General features: G+C 42.2%; 1 protein-coding gene across 1 annotated transcript in view; it reads left to right on the forward strand.

The window, feature by feature from the left end:
- The window catches only part of LOC126469629 (probable medium-chain specific acyl-CoA dehydrogenase, mitochondrial), a 196,190-nt gene that overhangs the window by 154,338 nt on the left and 19,087 nt on the right, over window positions 1–22,765 (forward strand). The window contains exon 9 of the mRNA XM_050096755.1: window positions 7,095–7,196. Within this exon, the coding sequence (XP_049952712.1) occupies window positions 7,095–7,196 (102 nt within the window). The remainder of the gene's footprint in view (window positions 1–7,094; window positions 7,197–22,765) is intronic.

Genomic DNA, 22,765 nt, shown 5'->3' on the forward strand with positions numbered 1-22,765 from the left:
TTGTGCACAACATCCTGAACTGTCAGCTTTTTTGCAATTATGGATGGCTATAGATGCAGCATGGCTCAGTATTTCTGTAGGGGACTTCCAATGACTTGTCGAGTCCACATCACGTCGACTTGCTGCACTATTCTGGGCAAAAGGAGGTCCATCAGATATCCCACGACTTTTGTCACCTCACTGTAGTGCAGAACACTGTCACAGAGCGTGCAGGAAGCGTAGAATGGGCTGCTCCAATGACTCGGGTGCTTACTTGTTGGCAATGATAGTTGACACCAGTGTAGGAACTGCTGGACTGTACCTACCTTTAACCAGCCCCTCCCCTCACCTCACCTCAAGCTGTGCTCTGTTTTCCACTTGCTGGTGAGAGATGTTCACATTGGCCGAGTTTGCTGAACACCAAGATGAAGCACAGACGGAAACACACACTACTGCCCTACTGACTGACTTCCAAGTCAAGTTTTGCTCCCTCTTCCATGGTTCAGCTTCCTTCTTATTTTCAAGCCACAATTGGCTTTTACAGTCGACATTCATACCAACAGTGATGGTTCATGGCACACACACACCTTATATGGATACTAAAGTGGTGAAGACATTCTTATGCATGTGATGCACTTTTTTTTTTTTTTTTTTTTTTGTAATGTAAAATTGTGTCCACCATGGTCCCACTGCAGCTGCAGCAGGAACTCTTCAATCAGAACACAGAATGGTCCCATACACACTTTGTGCTGACAGTGTGCCAGGTATTGGAAGAGAGGCTTCCTCTTCCTCTGCCCCCACCACCCCTGATGCCAATCAACTGTTTTGACAAGGGTATGGAAAGGTGGGAGAATTACCTGCCAGTGCACCAAGAACCAGCACAAGTAAAGTGTATCATTGATCCTCTTGATAAGGCTGCTGTGTTTTTGCCCAGCAATGCAATTTCATATGAAATCATACATAATTTAAAGCCCTCTACTGAGCCTGAGAAATTTAACTTTGATGAATTTGTCAGATTCTTGCACAATACGTTGGTCATGAAATCCATGTGTTGGCAGCACGGTTGCAGTTTAACCAACTCCATAAGCACCCTGGACAGTTGTATGGGTGCATGGACTGTGGTGTCACCGCCAGACACCACACTTGCTAGGTGGTAGCCTTTAAATCGGCCGCGGTCCGTTAGTATACGCCGGATCCGCATGTCGCCACTACCAGTGATTGCAGACCGAGCGCCACCACACGGCAGGTATAGTCTAGAGAGACTCCCTAGCACTCACCCTAGTTGTACAGCTGACTTTGCTAGTGATGGCTCACTGTCTACAGACGCTCTCATTTGCAGAGACGATAGTAACTGAATGTGGCACCTTGCTAGGTCATAGCAAATGATGTAGCTGAAGGCTATGCTAAACTATGATACTTAACTAGTTTGATACTTAACTTTAATCCATTAATGATGAACGTCGCTCTTGATGGTACATGATTCACAATATTGTTCAGGATAGAAAGTAGCTACGTCCGCTTTCTAAATTCTAATTCCTTGTCATGTTCCAGTCCTCACGTCAGTAGAGTTCTTCCCTCCTCACGCCAGCCTGCGTGAGCTAAAATGCGTGCATTTCGGCCTCCTCTAACACTCATGTAAGAGACCATAGAAGTCAGTGGTCCATGTAGTGTTGGCAGAAGAGCCAACACTGTGTTACTAGTTTCACTGACCCCAATGTTCTACATCAATGCAGTCCGCCCTCGGTAGTTGAGTAGTCAGCATGACAATGTCAATCCTAAGGGCCTGGGTTCGATTCCCGGCTGGGTCAGATATTTTCTCGGCTTAGGGTCTGGGTGTTGCGCATTGATGGGAATGAATTGATGATGAGTAGGACAACACAAGTTGTCAAAGTGGTATCAAATCGAAAGACTTGCACACGGCGAACGGTCTACGCGATGGGAGGCCCTAGTCACACAACCTCAATGCGGACTTGCTAATCATGTATGCGACTGAGCAATTAACACCCAAACTGGAGGTCCAAACTGTGGCACTGGCCTTGTCTGACCCTTCTTTTGCCAAGATTGCTAAATTTGCAGAATTATATGAATTACAGTAGTGGCAAGTCAAAGGTGGCAAAGTTAGATGTGTTTGGTTAACAGTCCCTGATGCCCCTTGGGGTGACCCCAGCAGCCTTGCCTTGAGATAATGTGTGTCAATGCCACTGATGATTCGAGTGCAGTGACATCACGACACTGCACGTCTTCATCTATGTCGGGCTTGGTGGGTATATATCGATCAAAGCATATTAATACCAGCTTGTAACTTTTTTAGGTTCTTTGTGTTGCTCTCCTTCTGAACCTGTTTCTGCTCAATGGGTAAGCCAGTGGTCCTGCACTGATTGGGCAATCCTGTTAAACATGTGCCAAATGACACGTACAGATGCAGTGTGTGGGGCCTGCCACAAAATATTTCAATTTGTAAAAGTGTGTGACAGTCAATGAGCTGTGTGAATGTCATCAGAGGCCCCAGTGTTTTTTCTGTCCTTGTAGTATGTCCCCAGTGCCCTGTAAGCATCACCCCTACATCTTCTCTTGTTGTTGTTGTTGTTGTTGTTGTTGTTGGTGGTGGTGGTGGTGTTGGCCAATTGAGTTCTGATATACAGGGGAGTGATGATCAGCCTAAGTAACTTAGACACATATAGGTGCTTTAGTTGCCTATGTTGCAATGGCGACTACTTCAAGTTATGTTTTGTAGTGAACAGTGTATTCTCTGAGGGGAGAATTCTCTGTCTGTACACATTATGATAATGTGGAACAGGAACTTGTTAGTGGTAAATTCACCATTTGAGTAAAATATTTGTGGGTTAGCTGAAAAAGCAAATTCAGTGTCTCAGACAGAGCATCTATCATTTGTGGCATTAAAGAATTTAATCACATAATTACTGAGGAAGACACCTCACCTGTGCAACTGGTGGGCAGTCAAATCTGTTAGTTTTGAGCGAGGGCTGAATGAGGAAATGAGGTACTTGTGTTCAGTGATGAGTAATAACTTCGTTTCATACAAGAAAATGTTAAAGTTATGTCATTCATTACCAGTCCACTACCCAGCATGCTAATGAGAGATGCATAATCATGGTTGCTGGCAGTTCCCAGTCCAGAGTTCGATCACAATGAATGTACCTTGCATACAATACCTTGTAGCAGACATTGCTTTATTTTCTTTTGATGATGCAGTACATCATGGCTGTCAACCCACTTTCTTGGAAAATAGTTTCAGCTGTCTATATGGTTTGGCTCGAGTATGTATGCCACACCAAGTCAGCTCTAGAAGGAACATTTTGCTGCTATGGTATTGGCTCAGTGTTGTTCAAGGGATCCTCATTTCGGCCACGAAGAAGACGACAGTCAAGTGGTCTTCCCTGCGGTGTTGCACCCTTGGCTGCTCCAGTTGCAAAATGCACTTCACTGGGGTATGTTTTGCTGAAGGCTTTGGTTTGGTGTCATGTCTACTGGCCGGTGACTGATCACTGTATCTGAGACCTTGTGTAGGCCTGTGTAGTCTGCACAGAATCAGGCTGCACCACCATGTCAGTTTTCCCTTTGATCAGTTCCAGAGAACCCTTGGGATATGTGCACATGGATTTTGCAGGAATCTTTGACAATATACAGAAAATCTGACAATGCATTGATGACCAAGAACCAAATGTTACTCACAAACAGTGCATCAACAGTGGCTAGAAACATCATGGGGAACAGTTGGTCATTTTTGCTATCAAGGGCTCCCTTCAGACTTTCATCTCTGATTAGAGTTAGCAGTTTGTGTCATGGGAGTTTTCAGATTTCTGCATACACAATGATAATCAGCTAGTCACTAACAAATCCATTTCACACAGCTTCTAACTCAGGTGGAGTGATTCATGCAAATGTTAAAGCTCAAATGAAAAAGTCTGTCTTGTCCTGTGACAACACACTGACACAATCTGATTTGCTTGCCACATACCGTGTGACACTAGTTAATAAGGGTAACCAGGCCGATGCTCTCTCTCTCTCTCTCTCTCTCTCTCTCTCTCTCTCTCTCTCTGTCTGTGTGTCATTGTTGTGCCACGAGTCATGCGGCAAAACACTGTGTTCTCATTTTCTCATGGAGGGTCCTTGTTATTTGTTTTCAGCCCTCTTAATTAACACATCAACAGAGTCTGACCACTTATTTGTTGTACAGACAAAGGTTTTCATATCGCATCATATCCTGTGAACCATGGATGTAGGGCAAGAGGCAGATTCTACATTCCTAGAATTCTGGAAATTGTTTGTTAACAGTCTGAAATGGTGACCTGCAACAGAGGTCTGAGTATACAAAATAGCTTCTTAAGTAATAGAACCCAGTATTTTGTCTTCAATGATGAGTATTCATCAGAGACATGGGTATTGTCAGGTGTGCCATAGTATCTTGTTCTCTGCATTAATAAATGATCTGACAGACAGGATGAGCATCAGCATCAGTATGCAGCTATTTGCTGATGATGCTGTTGCATACAGGGAAGTATCATCTTTGAGTGACTTTATCCTTCTGAACGATGATAAAATTTCTATTTGGTGTGATTAATAGTGCCAACAGCCTTTTCATGATGGTAACACCAACTCCTGTCAGATCACTGAAGTTAAGCACTGTCAGGCTTGGCTAGCACTTAGATGGGTCACCATCTGGGTCTGTTTAGTGCTGCTGGCAAGCAGGGTGTACTCAACCCTTGCGAGACCAATTGAGGAGATATTTGGTTGAGAAGTAGCAACACTGGTCATGAAAACTGACAATGGCTGGGAGACTGATTTGCTGAGTCATCTGCCTAGTTGCCATCCCTCGGCCATCACAGGTCCAGGCATCCTTCCATCCCATCAGAATGGCATTGTGGTCCTCACACTGGCAAACCTAGAACACACTAAGGCATTTGTTAATGGGTGGTTCCATACCACTAGTCGCTAAATAGTTTTGATAAACACACGCAGGAGATAAATATCGGTTTGGTGCAAAATAGCACAGGCCTCTGTGAAACCACAGCCAACATGGAAATGCCAAGCTTAAAAGACAACAGGCAGAAACCAAGGTCCCCAACTCCACATGGCCATATTGAACTAAAACACCAGAAAGATGTCATGGTGACCAGAGTGACTCAAGAGGTGACTGACAGATACAAAGGTTAAAGCAAACAGCCACCCAGCTTATGGCAACTCAGATGAAGCAGCAACTTTGACAGTTCATAGCTGAAGTTAATGATACAAACCCATTACCCCAAAGATGTTGGGATGTATCCAGAATAGAACACTGGGTGGGCCTTCAAATTAATTGGATAAATGTAACAACTGCCAGCAAGGATACACCAGCCATACTCATTCTTCCAGGAATTCATGTAAGCAAATAGCTAAGCCCTAAGTCAGAAATTGTATCCAGCCTCAAAAGATGTGTCTGTGATCACAGCACTACAGCCACTCCACCAGACAAGAAGGTAACTAATAGTGGAAAAATGACCAGGATGGGTGATGATCCCATTCAACTGGATGTGAACACCTGTGGCCCTCTCATTCTCAAGAACAATGGTGCCATCTCCTGCCTGTTCTGATGGTGACATCCTAAGTGCTGCTGCCACTTCTGTCCAACCATAGCCGCTGCGCCCGACTGCCCTGCATTGATTGCTCCATCTGCCATACTGCCAATCACACCCTCTCGCAGTCATCATTGCTGAAATTGAACTGCCGCTGTTAGGTGTGCACCTCCACCAGAACAAGAACATCTCAGAAGTGAAAAAAAGGACAGACAGACCCCAGGAATTCAAAGGTAGCTGGGTCAATAAACTGAAATGAGAATCCCTGAAAGGAAGACAGTTCTCTAAATTTTCATAATAGTGTACCACAAAGTATATATTGTGGCAGTAGAACTGTCCTGCAGTTAGCCACAAATGACAGTATTCGTTTCATGTAAGGACCATAACAACAAGGCAAGAGAAATTAGTGCTCATATTGAGGCATATAGACAATGGTTTTTTCCTCACTCCATTTGCAAGTGTAATAGGAAATGAAGAGACTAGTAACGGTACATGGTATTCTGCACCATATATCATATGGTGGCTTGCAGATTATGTTTGTATGTGTATGTATGTGCAGATGTAGATGGAGACATCATTGACGGGAGAAATGAGAGAGAAACGAGAGAAACAGAAGAAATTTCAGATTTGCCCCAAGGACGTGAGCTGTTTGCAACTAATGCCACACACTAAGTCATTAATATATACAACAATCTCAAGCTATTTGTAAATGACATGGTAATGAATGAGAAAGTGTTATGTCAAAATAACTGTAGCTGTATGTAGTCTAGTATTGACAAAATATTAGCTTCATGCTAAGATTGGAATCTAGATCTTAATGGAGGGAAGTGTGAAGCTGTGCACATCATGAAATGTGAAAACGTAGATGCTTATATGACATGACTGGTTCCAGTTGTGACTCATTGATTGTCTGTTTATAAATACCTGGAAGTAAAAACAAAAGGTGATATGAAGTAGAGCAATCTCACAGAGTAAGTTGTAGGTATAAGTCGCAGGGTTCAATTTACAGGAAAAATATGAGGACATTGCAGTTTGTCTGTGAAAGGGATTGCTTACAAAACATTAGAACACTGCTAAACTGTGCATGTAATCCATATTATATTTAGCTAATAGAAGGCATCAGGCATACACAGAGAAAAGCACCATGAACAGTCAGACTCCTTTACCTTGGAGGAGAGTTCAACGAAGATGCCAAATTTTTTTTTAATTAGTAGAGGTTTGAAAGAAAAGAAACTAGTCTCTCATAAACTTGCAACAATCCACAAACTGAATTTTCTTCAGTTACTGACACACACACACACACACACACACACACACACACACACACACACACACACTCTTAAGCAATCATTTTTATGCCTCCCCATCTGTGAATGAAGTGATAAAAACTTTGCAGTTCACTATAAATTATCTAAAAAATTATCCTTTTCATTGTAACATATTTCAGAGTACCTATTTAACTGTAAGAGTACAGTATATGAACACAGAGAATTTAATGATGATTTTAACCCATTGAAATGATTTCTGTCCTTTGTTCTTCAGGTTGCTGCTGGTGCAGTGGGCTTAGCACAACGAGCACTGGATGAGGCAACAAAATACTCTCTCGAGAGGAAGACATTTGGAACTACTATTGCAAATCATCAAGTAAGTAAAGGCAGCAAAGGTATAAGTTTCATTAATTTACTTACTCCTTTTACTTTTGAAGCAGCACCATGAGCAGTTTCATTCTTGAATCATTGGCTCACCTGGTTAGAAATAATTATTAATAGAGTGTACTTCTGGTGAGTGAATATTAAAAAAGTTTAATTTTAAATTTGGAAACAAATACCTTATCAAAAATTTAAATACATTTTCTTAATGCCTAAGAAACTGAAATACAAAAATTATACTCAGAGGTGCATTCTCATTTCCAGTGAAGCATCTACATCAAGTCTGAGGAAGCAACACTAGTATATTTTTGTTTATCTAATGTATTCCACATCCTCAACGATCAGACAGTATATCTAATATAATCACATAATTTCGAAACCCTGTCATGTCACTATACAAGTACTTCCCTCCAAAAGACTTTCAGCTGCATAAAACTGTGGAAGTTAGGAAAACTAGGTTTTGAATGCAGGGTAGATGGGTAATTTCACAGTAAAACTATATTAGATTATTTTTTCATTGGCAATATGTGGCCTACGATTATCACTGTGGAGTATAATGCAGAATTATTTGATAATGATTCTGAACTAACTTCTTATTGTTTGTTCAGGTTCACAACTGTCAACATTAATGATGGTTCTAAGACAGTAATTAAGTAATTGAAAATGAAAATTTTTTTTGAATATAGATGCTTAAATTTGTTTCCTTTATACTGAAACATTTCACTACTTAACCAATGCAAACAAGTAATCAGGGCAAGTCTCATCTACACAGTTCAGAGAAGCTTGTATTCAGGAGAGGGCAGGGGGAGGATCCAGATGGCACAGGTTGAGCACATTGTGCTCAGTAGATGTTCAGCCACTGGGTGGTCAGCACTCCTCTTTGTCAAATTTTGGTGACAGCTGGTGGGTGGTCATGCCCTATACCTTCTAAAAACTTCTTGCCACATGGCCGTATCCCTGCAGAAGACCTAGGTGCAACGTACATTCTATATACCCACCCAGTACATCCTATTTCAGTCATGGATGTTTCCTCTCCTATCAGTGACATGGTCATCTGTGAAAGCAGGCACGTCATATACTCAAATGTAGGGCCACTGTCTAAGTGGTCAACTCTGATCTTGGCCACAGTTTAAGGCCAAACATGTGGTTAAACACAATATTCTTTTGAATGGGGGGCTCCATATGGTTCCCAAGTTGCGCAGCAACCATAGACCATAAAATTACCAAATAAGCAGCAACTAGTCGCAAGATCATGTTTTATTTATTTAATTTCCCATATTGATTTCGACTGATTAGCAGCCATCATTGGTGCTTTCAATGTGTATCGTCCTCTCACCAGTCTCTTATTCCTCTGTCCTACATCACCCTCTCGGCCCACCACTCCTCCATGTCACTGACACACACACAAGACACACACACACACACACACACCTGGATCATAAGTTTATAGCATACAATCTATAATTTTTATAAAAGTTCCTTTATAATCATAAACCACTTTAAATTTCTTATGTCATTATAGTTGAATTATTTCCATTTGCTGGTAGACAAAAAACAATTTTTATACTAAAAACAATAAACTGAAGTATCTATGCTAAGCTTCAATGTTGATCAGGTTCGCAACTCCACATCTCAATACAATAGTTGGAAAGGAATAGACTGTCCCATGACACTCATTTTTCACACTGTGCATGGGCTAAGGTTACCAGATTTTGTAAAATAAAAAAATGAAGTGATGACTTTGATTACAGCAAGATTTTCAAAGCTAAAACACATATGCGTATCATATCACACGAAAAATTACATAGGCCTTCCATGTATTTAATAGAGTGCAGAAAATATTCTTTGAATGTGTACTTCTGAAAACTTAATATCGAAAGTACATATTTATCATTTTCAAGAGTTTGGCACTTTTGAACAATCAGTATGTGACTGAGGTTCAGTGAAATACAATTAGAATCAATTATTGAATATCAGTTTTTGCAAATTTAAATATTTCTGAAAAGGGTACACTTTTATAGCTCACTGTCAGCTGGAGTTATCCCTTGATTAACACAAGAAACAGACATTCAACAAATTTAGACCTCTTATCCTTCACAAATAAAATGATTTGTTTTGCAAAGGCATTGGAGCCATGGATCCTTGACAACAATCCTACCATTCTTGAAATATTTGATACACCTTACTTAGGTCTAAAGAAAATAATTTATGCCAGTTAGCAGTAGTGTGAAAAATAAGACAGTGATCATGTTGCAAATGTATTCTCAGAGACAGGTGAACTCCTCATACATGTCTTTTAAGCCAATATTTTCACTCAGGTAAAACAGTTCTACAGCCTTTCCAGAATCTTTGCAACCCTTGCAGCATTTTCTCTGCAAGAAGGGATTATGTTCATAGTTGCTGTCCTCCATCATACACTTTTTTTGAAAAAAACTGAAGCATATTCATATAAAAACTTAGATTTCTCAGTTCTAAAATTCAGCAAAGCAAAAGAACTCCTAAATGTATTGTCTACTCCATTAAAGAAAAACAAATTAAAACCCTCAGTTACTTTTTTGTGTCTCTAGTAGACTTAAGTCAGTCCTTTCTGACAATTTTGGGGTGAAATGGCCTATTTAAAGAATGGTGTACAGATATTTGCTAATTCCAGAAAATACATACTGTTTTGAAAATTGGCTAGGTTAGATTTTACTGTTTTAAGGGACTATAAAACTTAACCGTTTCCTGATATAAGAAAAGTGTTGAAGATTGATAAATAATAAAAATATATGGAACCCTCCTATGATTCCACTTTTGGCTTACTGTAACTATGAGCATGGCATCTATCTTGAAAATAAGTTGACATTATGATAAACTATCCAAAATCTTAAACAGTGGCCCAATTAATTAAGAATGGGTGTAATCTGATTTGGAAAAAAATATATTAATAAAAGTACTGTGTCAGAGTTCAGAATATATCAAGGACAAAGGCAAAAAAGGCAATGAAAATTACGTTGATCAAAACTTTCAGTTACCTGAAACCAGTTAACTTATGGAATAACTTACACTGAAAGTATACTTGCTCTAAGAGAACAATATCTGCTGTCAAATGAGAGGTGACAATACCTTGGATTCTATGGATCAGCTCAAAATATTTCTCCATTACTTACTGTAGCAGAATTTTCGATTACCTTTAACTTCTAATGAAGTGAGCTTCCTGTAAAACTAATTGCAGCATTGCAATCAATCAATGGGACCAACTAAACCCTGAATTTAAGGGGAAATTTGTCAAAATAATACAGTAACATATCCCTCTGCATTCTGTATATTTCATATCCAGGTGTACTGAAAATACACTAAAAAATCTAGTTATTCATGGGAGAAGAAAATGTAACAGATGGAAGAGTTCCAACTTGTTATGTCCCAAGTGAACACACAGGTAGATAACAATGACATCATTGTCAATAGGTGCTTCTGTGACAGTAAAGCAGAATTTCTTGTCAAAATTCTCATTGTTTGGGGACGAAAGTGTAATCCCTAGATAGTGCTTGAATATTTGATTCCTTTATTCATTGAACTATTTACATGATTGCTCATTTTATCATTGTCTTTCCAGATCATTTATTGATTAAGCATTTTAATATTTTACACCGGTTTCTCCATCTATGAAATTATAAAAAAGTAACATGTTTCTCTGAGCATAACAAAAGTGAGAAATACATGTACAGTTCCTGTATTCGTTTTACTCTGACACTGCTTCATTATTTTTCAACTAATGGTGTCATCATAGGTCTTTCAGTACATTGCTATAGTATTTTTGATGTGTCTTGCAAAATATGGTGGGGTGGAGTGCAAACAACCTTTACAGAGAATTGCTAATGTGCAACCATCTATTCATTCAAGTCATTAACTGAATTGTGGAAGAACCTAGAGCTATGCAAAATTTGACCCACTGCTTGGAGGAAAAAACCACCTACAATGGGAGGAAGAAATGGAATTAAATTTCATTATTTGAGAGGATATCTGATGTTATTTCACTGACTACAAAATTGGGTCTAATTTACAAAGAACTTGGCAGTATGAACCCACATATCAATACAATGTTGCACCACTTCTAACTTGAATACATGCAATCGTTTGGTTGGAAAGTGTCATAATGCCATTGTATCTTCTCCTGAGGTAAGATGGCTTACAAATGTTTTAAATTGTTCTTGATATTCCTGATACTAGCACTGGGTTCAAGTTGACATATAAACTGTACCCATGCATATTCTGTTAGGGACAGATCTGGAGATCTTGTTGACCATGGGAGTACCACAACATAATGCACACAGTTCATATATGTGTGCTATGTGTGGACAAGCATTGTCCTGTTGAAAAAGACACCCGATAATCTGAATATTGCACAATTCAACCAGCTGACCAAATGGAGACACATTGAGGCCCCCATTCAAACTCTGTCATGTGCTGTCTCACATGAGAATGCAGTATCTGTGTCCTTGACAGTGATCAGTCAACATGTAGTGGTGTTATTAGGCCTGGTAGGGTATATAAGGGGTTGAAACAGCATCAAACACAAAAACAGTTTTAGTATCCCTCCAAGCGGTCATCACAATGGAGGCAGACGATCTGGTAGGATTAATGTAGTGGGATAGTGCAGAAACCTGCCATGGAGGGCAGATCCACTGGCAGAGGTGTTTACCTGCGGGTCACAGTAGGCAGGGTGGGCCAGTGTTTACTCAGTATCCTTGCTGCCTGTGTAGTGAAGTGACACTGTCATGCCTGTGCAGATACTGAAGTGGTGATCAAGGACATACTTATGTGTGTGTATTTTCCTTCCCTTTTTCATAGTGTACACTGGGACTGCTATGTACCCAGTGTTCCTGCAATGCTGGCAGTAACAGTTGTGCCTACAAAGAAGCAGCAACAGTTGCCACAGCAAAAGGAGCAGATGCATGCACACACAACACACAACCTTGAATACAGACTGGCCTGCCACTGCTGAAGCTGGCATACAAAGCAAGACACCCCTTGTTCCATTTTCTGTGTTGCTCCCGCCACCCTTGATACCACTTACTAGTTTCAGTGAGTTAACAGAAAGGTGGGAGAATTACCTGTGTCAGTTCTTGCTGCACTGACAGTTAAGGCATATCATTCATTCAACTGATAACCTGGCAGCGTTGATGTTGGACAGCTTCATATAAATATGCACTGCTGGACAAAATTTGAAGCCCTCCACTAAGCATGAGAAACTTCCCATTGATGAGCTTTGTTGGTTGCTTATGCAGTATTTTGTACAGCAAACCCATGTAATGGTGGTGAGGTTGCAGTGCAACCAACACCACAAGTGCACTGGGCAGTCATTTACAGCCTGGATCACCAATTTACAGGGTGTTTCATGCAAGTGTCGCTTGTAATACATTTGGGATTGTCAAACTATGTATCAAATTAGCAAGTCGGCACAAAAGGTAAGATTAACTACTGATTCTGAGGTTCAGACTAGGGCATTACCTTTTCCCCACCCTTCTTTAGCCATTGTTGCCCAAATTGTGCATGAGCTTATGGAGGCAGCAAGGAATGTCCTTTCTGATAAATAGCCATGTGTTGCCACCATTGACGATGCCAGTGCAGTGACCTTGTTGTGTTGCCTGTTCTCTCCCATGCTGGGCTTGGCAGGCTTGTACCACTCGCAGCATCGTAATTCGAGCCAATGGCGTTTTTTGGGTCCTTGGTATTGTTCTCCATCCTCTCATTTGAAGAGCCAGCAGTCCTGACCAAACTGCCATGGTCATCAATATTTTGACATATGGCCTCCACCTGCAGGCTGTTGTGGCAAAAAATGTCAGAGTGTACAGTGGAACACCATGAACTACCTTACATGCTGAATAAATCCACGAGTTTTGTGTACTACTTCCATGGCTACAAAAGTTATAGCAACAAGTACCAACCAAATTCTTGTGAACTAGGCTCTTCACATTTCCCTATAAGAAGAGGTCAACTGATGTCATTTCTAGTGAATGAGTTAAGTTGTCTGTAGTGGTGTCTGAAGCACAAACTGACTTGCCATTGCAAGTCTTAGCAAAGAAGACAATGACTGTATGGCTGTGGGCTGGAAGTTTATGAAATCTGCCTGAACAACATTTACATGTATTAAGAATTCAGGGCCTGCTAATGTACATGGAGCTAGAAGTACTTATGACAGAATCTCATCACCCATATTTTCATGCGTGAAAAGTTTTTGTAATTGCAGCTCTATTTACACTGTACTAAAAGAACTTCTTATAATGCATTACACATTGTTAATTTGTTCCAACAAGGTTTTTTCTATATCCTCTGTCACATCTAAATCCAAATGTGAAACCACAATACTGAATCTATCAATGTTATTGAGTGTGTGTTGTTGCTGAAATATGCATTCAGCCTGCATCAACCAGAGCTGAGACTGTGGGGAGGTTAGCGTTTTTATGTTGCACATAGGTAATCCCATCTTGAGTGTTTTCATCTATAATTCTGTACTGCAGTGGATCAATAATTGTGGATGGTGATCCTGGGTCTTTTCCTTATTTTTTGGGATCACGACTATGAGAACTTAAAAGTTATTTTGTGTGAATAAAATTTAATTGTTAAATAATTGAGCAATTATTTTACTAGCATAGGATAAATCAAATGAGAGTAAACTTTTCTTTTTAATTTTACTTTAAGCACTATGGGCCCTAACATCTGAGGTCATCAGTCCCCTACACTTGGCCTTAGGTTAGAACTACTTAAACCTAGCTATCACACACATCTGTGCCTGAGACAGGATTCAAACCTGTGCAGCTGTGTCGTATCCGACTTACGTGCCTAGAACCGCTCAGCCACAGTGGCCGGTTGAGAGTAAACAATTATAACCGTGCCGACTGCAGCAAAGGTGCTTTTGTACATTCAGCAGTGGGCTTGCTCATTTGTTTTGGTGAAGTGGATTAATGACATTGCCACATGCCTATCAACAACTCAACCTCATGTAAATAGTGAGCTTTGCTTCTTCCATTACTTACATTTCCACCAAGGACTTTCCATTACCACAGTAACGTTCTACAGTGTAGTACACTCATAAGCTGCTGAGTGAAACACAGTAGCAAATGCTATATGTATTTATAATGCTCAGCTAGACATGTGATCTGATAATCGTGAGAACTGTATGCTTTGTGCTTGTGAACCCACTTATTTTGTATAACCTTCCTTTAAGGGGATATAAATGTAAGGGGCTACTTTTTATGCAAAACTCAGTTGTGAAAACAATTTCACAGTTCTGACTACACACAGAAATAGCCAGTTTTTAAAGAATTGGGAATAATGTCTTTCCAGTGAATTTGCATTTTTGAGACAGAAATTAGTTGTATATTCATGAATGAGACTAATTTGAATGACATTCTGGTGAGTCACCATAACTGCACCATTGCTCAAATATATCTGACAAATAAGAGGCTGAATAAATGCCATGGCAGTGTAAGGAATATGGGCAGCATATTATATAATAAACTGTCAGTTTCAATTTAAAAAATGGGGATGGAAGACAGAGCTTCTTTATCAAGTATGTCAACAGTAGACCACTGTGGCATAATTTCTACTCGCACTTGCACTCTGTGGCCGAGTGGTTCTGGACGCTTCAGTCCGGAGCTGTGCTGCTCCTGCTGCTGCGGTCACAGGTTCAAACCCTCCCTCAGGCATGGATGTGTCTGATGTCCTTAGAACTGCTTAAACCTAACTAACCTAAGTGCAGGGGACTGATGACGTCAGATTTTAAGTCCCGTAGTGCTTAGAGCCATTTGAACAGAGAGGGGGATAGGATGGAGAAACTTAAAAAGTAAGGACATGTCACACAGCCCTGATGATAAGAAGTATCTACTTGTTGTGAGGATGAGGAGTGGTGTAGATGGAGAAGAAATAGAGAGTATGGGGTTGAAGGTAGAACACTGGTAAACATTGTGCAAGCTTCAGTGCAGACATGATTATGACTGCATGAAAAGTGAAGATGTATTAGAAGATAAATTAATTGTGCAGTTAAGAACTAGGAAAAAAAGGACATAAGAAAAAAACAGAAAGAGGTGAGGGAAGAGAACAAAGATGGAAAAAGTAATAGTAATAAAGACATCAATGAAACATAATAAACAAGAAGATAAAATGGAAAAAGGTAAAGATGATAATGAAAAAAGTTGGGTATATGTGACTTTGTAACTTTACAGGCTGACAGTGCCACAAATACCATCAATGTTGGCACATAGTATTACTATATTAGAAAACTGAGCACGGCACAAGGCAAAGGCCAGGTCCAAGATAGCTGATGTTTGCACGGTAGCTGCTGGGCCAGGCGTATTGATGCTGGCAGATAAACAAAAGGATCAGTGGCTCTGCCCGTACAATGCCTCACACATGCTCTCTGTGACAGCATTCTGCACTGTTCTGCCGAGATACCTGTGCCAGCTCAACTGCACCCATCTTGTTTTCAGGGGGAGTGATGTAGTACCTGCTCTAGTGGATATCAACTCAGTCAAAATTGGAGAAGTTTTTGCTGTGAGTTCCAATGCAAATTTGGACATATCTCCTTCAGTGGTTGATCTGTTGCCAGGAAATCTGATGCTGAGGTAAATGACCATACCTCTGCCAGAGGGGCGAAAGAATGTGGAGGCTGGGGCAATGGTTTCTTCACTGGCAGCTATAGGAGAAATGTCTCATCCAGATTTAATGGGCTGTGTGTCCATAGTGACAGGGGTCTATCCCTGCCAGTGCCCTATTCTGCAGTCGAAAGTTGGTTGGCAGAGAGTGCATTGGGTGGCAGCAGCAGGTGATCACACTGCCTCACACAGCAACAGTACCACAAATGACCACGTTACCCAGCTGGCTTTGAGATAGTGAGGCAGAGGATCTAACAAATCATGGATGCGACTAATTAGAATGGTGGGTCAAATACTCCCAACTGACATACACCACAAACAAATGCTGACCTCTGTGGCCCACCATGATACCTGGCAGTGAACCCTGCTGCTGGCCACAAGACTGTGGCGTGACTGGCCTATCGGGTCCAATGTTCCACAATGTGTGACTCAAGGTGCAACAGATCCAAAAGTTTCCATGGCTGGCGGCTGCACAAACATTTTGCCAGACTGCACATACTAACCAGCACTTGGGCAATCCATTCTGGACTGGTGAAATGATTTCCTTTGATGGCCTAAGAGATCATTGGCTCTGACTGCAGTAAAATGCAGCAACATCAGCTGCAAGGTATCATCCAATGTGGAAGCTAGAGCCCCTGTAGGTTGAACTCCCAAGTGGGGTCCTGCCATAAACTGCAATAGCGTATCTCCATTTGTATGGTGAGTTATGAATGGTAATGAATTTCATAGCAGTATTACTGAGAAAGAAGGCCCACCTCTGCAAATCATGGGCCATCTGATCTAGTAGCTTAGATTGAGGGGTGAATAAGGAAACCAGGAACTTTTTGTTGGTGATGAATAGGAACTCCACACTCAAGAAAAAAACATTTTTATGCAAAAAGTAACAGCCAGTGGCTCATTTTCTACCTGCAGGTAATTACACTGCACTGTGAAAAGCATCTTCAGTGTGTATGCGATAGTGATGCTTGGTGCCATCTGTGTTCTGATGTGACACAACCACATCTAGGCCATACTGGGATGCATCAAAAGTCAGGGTTAGCGTTTTACCTGGCATAAAGGAAGCCAAATACTGAGTGGAGCACAAGCATTGCTTTAGGTGCTGAAAGTCTCATTGCCAGTCTACAGAACTCATGAATTTAATGCCCTTTTGTGAGGCCAGTTAAGAAAATGGTAGATGTATGTAGCCTGGGGAATGAACCTAGCATAACAAACAGTGTGGCCCAATAAGGATTGGTGCTCCTTTAGCTTTTTGGGTGCTAGCAGGTTGGTGATAGCTATGATGGGCTTGTATGTTGGGACAAAGTTACGAAGGTTATACCAAAAATAAGGTTCCCAACGAGCTACAGCCGTGAGGGAAGGTGCTAGGTTAAATTCAACAACAGTGCCATGTACAGTGGTTCTACCACTCTCAAGCCTGCCCACCACTACCTTGGCAGCCATCAGAGATGGAAGTCTTGATCGCCGCTCCTGCCAGTTGCGAGGTTCAAACCATACTCTGGTTTTTCCATGCAAGGAAGAAATCACCCATGGAGATTTATCAGCAACTGACTGAGGTTTATGGTGAAGACTGAATGTCCCTTCAGCACGTCTGCAAATTGTGCAGGGCTCGTGCTGAGGGTCGCACAGAAGTTCGCAGTGGAAAGCCACCAGTTTTCGATGCTATTGTCCAGAAGATAAACAGTGAGCTGCTCAAAGATCAGAGGGTCACTGTCCGTGAACTTCTTGAACATATTCCTGATGCTTCCCATGGCACAGCTGAAAGAACTTTAACAGCAACGCTGGGTTATCGCAGGGTGTGTGCTCGTTGGGTCCCCCGGATGCTGAATGACGGACACAAGGAGCTATGCCTTTCTTCAAGAATGTGAGGGAGGAGGCAACAAGGAGAAGTGGTAATGAAACATCCACATTTCATCTCCCGTGATGATAGAGTCCAACAAACCCGAAACAAAACAAAAATTTCGTCAGTGGTGTCACTCCAGTTCACTGCCTCCAAAGAAATTCAAACCAACGCAGTCAGCAGGAAAGGTTATGCTGACTGTGTTTTGGGATTGGAATGGGGTAGTCCTCATTGATTTCATGCAACCTGGGATGACAAACTCTATATAAACACACACAGCTACAGAAAATTCCAGTACAATGATTCTTGACATTTGTAGATACTTCTAGAATGTACTCAAACTAAATATAGAAATTAAAATTGCACAGTCCAGGTGAGTTTTGAACTCTCAACCCTCCATGCAACAGTTCAGTAGCATAAGCACTACACCAAGGTGCTACTTAGCTTCTGGCCAGCCAGAGTGGCCGAGCGGTTCTAGGCAATATAGTGTGGAACTGCGCAATCGCTACGGTCGCAGGTTCGAATCCTGCCTCGGGCATGGATGTGTGTGATGTCCTTAGGTTAGTTAGGATTAAGTAGTTCTAAGTTCTAGATGACTGATGACCTCAGAAGTTAAGTCCCATAGTGCTCAGAGCCATTTGAACCATTTGAACTTAGCTTCTGATGCAACATTGCTCCCTCTGTAAGTGAACAGTGTTTCGGTGTTACATCGTCCTAGTGCGGGAATGGGTGATTGGTCCTGAATACTCAAACTCCTGATGACTGATGCTCAGCCTTGCGGTGATCTTCCTAGAATTTCTTTTGCTGCTATGCTCTTCGTCACCTTTCCCCTTGCTGCCTGTCACTGGAGCTTCGAATTTACCCTGGGTTGCAGGATACTTATGGTCCACGTCCTTTGGATGAAGCTCTATATCTTTGATATCCTCTGACCGATTTAAGGCAAGCATAGTTTGAGATATCTTGGCGTCCTCCACCTGCTCAGCAGAGAAATCCTGGAGTGCAACGAGACAGTCACAATCTTCATTAAAGTCTTGATGGTCTTGCCAACTGTCTCTCAAGAAACCCTGTGCATCTTTATGCTTTCTTCTACTTTTGTACACTATGGTAAGGTCATACTCAACGATCCAACAGGATGACTCACCAGGTCGGCACTACGTCTTCTGAAGACCTGTCAACCAACAAATTGAATGATGGTCTGTAACAACTGTGAATGGCCTTCCAAAGAGATAGTGTCAAATCTCCATATGACCCAGATCTCTTTCTGTAGCTGAGTAGTTTCTCTCGGCTTTTGTAAGTGTCCTAAAAGCACAGGCTATAACCTTCTCCTTTCCATTCGAAATTTGCACCAGAACACCACTGATCCCATACCCACTGGCATCTGTGTGTAGTTATGTACGTGCTCTCATCATACAGACCAAGTACAGGGTCAGTTGTCAGAGCTTTTTGCAGCACATTGAAAGAATCTTTAAACAACTCTTTGAGTGGCCTGGCTTTGATACAAGCTGAAGCTAAATTTATCTGGGGGTGGTGCTGAACAAAAGTCTTTGATAAAACGACGGCAATAAGAACGTAATCTGAGGAAGCTTCTCACATCTCTAATACTTTTAGGAATAGATATCACCTTTTCTGGGTCTGGCCGCACACCTTCGTTTGACACAAGGTGTCCAAGTATTTTGATTCCTTTTGCTCCAGAGAGACACTTTCTTGGATTAAGTTTCAGTCTGCCTTGTTGGAGACACTTAAGAACGGCCTTAGTCTCTTTATATGTTCATCAAATGTCTCTGAGAACACTGTAAGGGCATCTAAATAACAGACACATATCGTCCACTTCAGGTGACGTAGAAGATTATACATCATCCATTCAAAATTGCTGGTGCATTACACAAACCAAACGGCATTACCTTAAACTCATACAGGCCCTCAGGGGTGATCAATGCAGTTCTCTCACGATCAGCCTCATCTACTTCAATTTGCCAGTATCCAGAGTACATGTCCCTGGTTGAGAAAAACTTAGCTCCCTTCATACAATCTAGTGTATCGTCAATTCATGGAAAAGGGTAAACGTTCTTTTTAGTTATCTTATTAAGCTTCCTGTACTCAACACGAAAGCACCAGCTGCGATCCTTCTTCCTGACGAGAACCACTGGTGACGACCATGGGCTCTTGAAAGGCTGAACGATGTCGTTCATCATTTTCTCTACCTCGTCGCGAATTATTCGATGTTCCGCTGCTGACACGCGGTATGCTCTCTGACTTATTGGTTGATGGTATCTCGTGCGAATCCGATGCCTCACTGTCGATTTGTGTAATTTGTTCTTCACCTGTGTACTGAAGCATCCAGATAACTCTTGAAAAAATGACAAGTAGCTTCTTCCGTTGTTCTTTAGTGAGATTTGGTGACAGTCGAGCTAGAAGATCTTGTCTCGTAGTGGTAACGCTAATTTCGCCCACAAACTCGGCGTGGGAGGTTTCTATGACGCTCAGATGTTTTGCAATTAACGGCTCAGCGTTTGCTACGCACATGAGTCTTGGATCTGCGGTTCTTGGCGACAGTTAACTATGCGTAATTCACCGAATCCGTTCTTAAATGAGACGACAGAAGCTGGGATGACCAAGTTATTCTCCTGTGGTACGCTCCTTACATTCCAATAAAAGATCCATGGGTTGATGCATGGCCTGACACGTGACAGTTACTTTTCTAGGTCTTAACGCAGGAATGACCACTTCAGCCAGCACACAGTCTCCACACACTCGGATGCGTATCTTCCTGTCCACAGTATCTCATCTCGTCTAGCATTATCTTCCAGCGACCGCAATCTCTAATTGCCTGAGATGCTTTCAGAAGGTCCCATCCGAGAATGGCGTCATGACTGCACTCTTAAGACGACGAATTCTAAGGACTGTGTATGGCCACTTATGTGAAACCTACAGGAAGATGAGTCTTTCATGTGGGTATATTTCCCAATAGCCACCTTCTGCAGAGATGTTTTGTTGTCAACGAATACGGTTTTCTGCAACTGGCGACGGTACTTCTCCGAAATGACTGAATTTGATGCTCCATAGTCCACAAGAGCTTAGAAACTACGTCGATATCATCGTCGATGGCCGACCAGCCCATCATTTTGGTAGGGGTCGACGGCGGAGAATTTTTGTCTTCAGCGGCCTCACCTCAAAAATAAGGTCGCGCCCTTTAGAAGCTCCAGCCAGTCGCCTAGCTGCCGCAACCTGGAAAACTGAACAGCGATGGAGACCTTGTTCGACGTGTTGGCGAGCGTTCTCTCCAGCGGCTAGCTTGCGGCGATCGTGACCTACGTCGTCCTGCACCCACATCATCTTTTTCATCTTCGTCGTCCTGGAGTTGGCGTCGGCTAAGATCGGTCTGTTGTCTTCTGGTGCGGGCATCATCAAATATCCGCCGCCTTTCTCGACAATAGCGCACCACATGTCCCAGTCGTTCGCAGTGGAAACTGACGTCTGGAGGACCCAGGATAACCAACCAGTATGTCTTCCTTGGTGCTCTAACAGGTTCCTCATGCAGCATTTTGGAACCTAACTCCGCCTGGGTCTCGACTTTTTCACCGTTTTAAAGGGAAATGATGGTCGAGAGACTGGGTTCAATGTCTGTTCCAATGCCTCCCTTATGACCTCTGGAAGCGTCTCTGTTTTGCTCGCCATCCAATCGAAGTGCCTTATGAACTTCCTCTCTCACTATCTGACTAAGGACACTTCTGAAATCAATTGCTTCCTCCATCACAGACACAGATACGACGTTTGGAAGCCATTCAAAACTTTTGCATGTAATTCTATTTTGATGCATTGTCTCAATATACTGGCACCATGTTATGAAGTCGTCTGCTGTCGAAACATCCTTCAGAAATAGAGCTTAATACATGTCCTCTGCGACACCCTTCATGAGAACCTTATCTTCCTCCTCCATTCTAGGGTCCACTATCTTACACAGCTCCAAGACGTCTTGAGTGTAGGATGCTGTACTTTGGTCCCTTCTCCCACCTTTACACCAACCTACCAAACTATGAAATCATCGGTTTCTTGTTCCTAATAAAACAATGCCACAAGTGTGAGAATAAAACAGGCGAAATATCTAACAAAGCGGAAAGAAAGGAAAAGCCACGAGAACGAAGGGAAGGCAACGAGCACTAAAAGGAACAAAAGTACAAGAAAACAACAGAGACGCTAGAAATGGAAGAGAGTAAAACATGAAAGCAGATTACTGTGGCTTTTTTTTTTTTTGTTTTTGTGGTTTTAGGGCGCACAACTTCAACGGTCATTAGCGCCCAGACTACGTGAGGAATGCACCGCGAGTCACAAGTTTAAAACAGCAACGAAACGGAAAACACGATAAAAGACAGACTGACAGGCATAGGATTAAAAAAGGAAAAAAGCAGAATCAAATGTCCTTTGAGAGGGTTGTCAAACTGATAAAATAAAGAACGCGAGCAGCTGCTCGTGGGTCATCCGCTAAAATGGCTTCTACAGTACATGGCAGGCCAAGATCAAGACGCAGGGTGTTAAAATCCGGACAGACCGTTAAAATGTGGCAGACCGTCAGCAATTGCCCACATGGGCAGAACGGCGCCGGCGCAGCCGTCAGCAGATGGCGATGGCTGAACCGGCAGTGGCCAATTCGTAACCGGGCCAAAACGACCTCCTCCCGCCGAGAAGGGCGTGAGGAGGACGTCCACGCCACGGGAAGAAGTTTCAAGGCCCGAAGTTTGTTGTCTGTAAGTGCAGCCCAATCGGCATGCCACTGCGATAAAATGCGCCGACAAATTACCCTGCTACAATCTGACGAAGGGACACAACAAGATGCTGTCCGAGGCTGGAGGACCGCAGCCTTGGCTGCGGCATCTGCAGTTTCGTTCCCAGGGATACCGACATGGCCAGGAACCCACATAAAGCTAACCGGAGAACCGACGTCCACCAGCTGCTGAAGAGAGCGTTGGATCCGGTGCACGAAAGGGTGAACCGGGTACGGATCACTGAGGCTCTGGATAGCGCTCAGGGAATCGGAGCAGATGACATATGCAGAATGTCGGTGGCGGCAGATGTAAAGGACAGCATGGTAGAGGGCAA

This window comes from Schistocerca serialis, chromosome 3, assembly GCF_023864345.2.
Source record: "Schistocerca serialis cubense isolate TAMUIC-IGC-003099 chromosome 3, iqSchSeri2.2, whole genome shotgun sequence".
NCBI lineage: Eukaryota > Metazoa > Arthropoda > Insecta > Orthoptera > Acrididae > Schistocerca > Schistocerca serialis.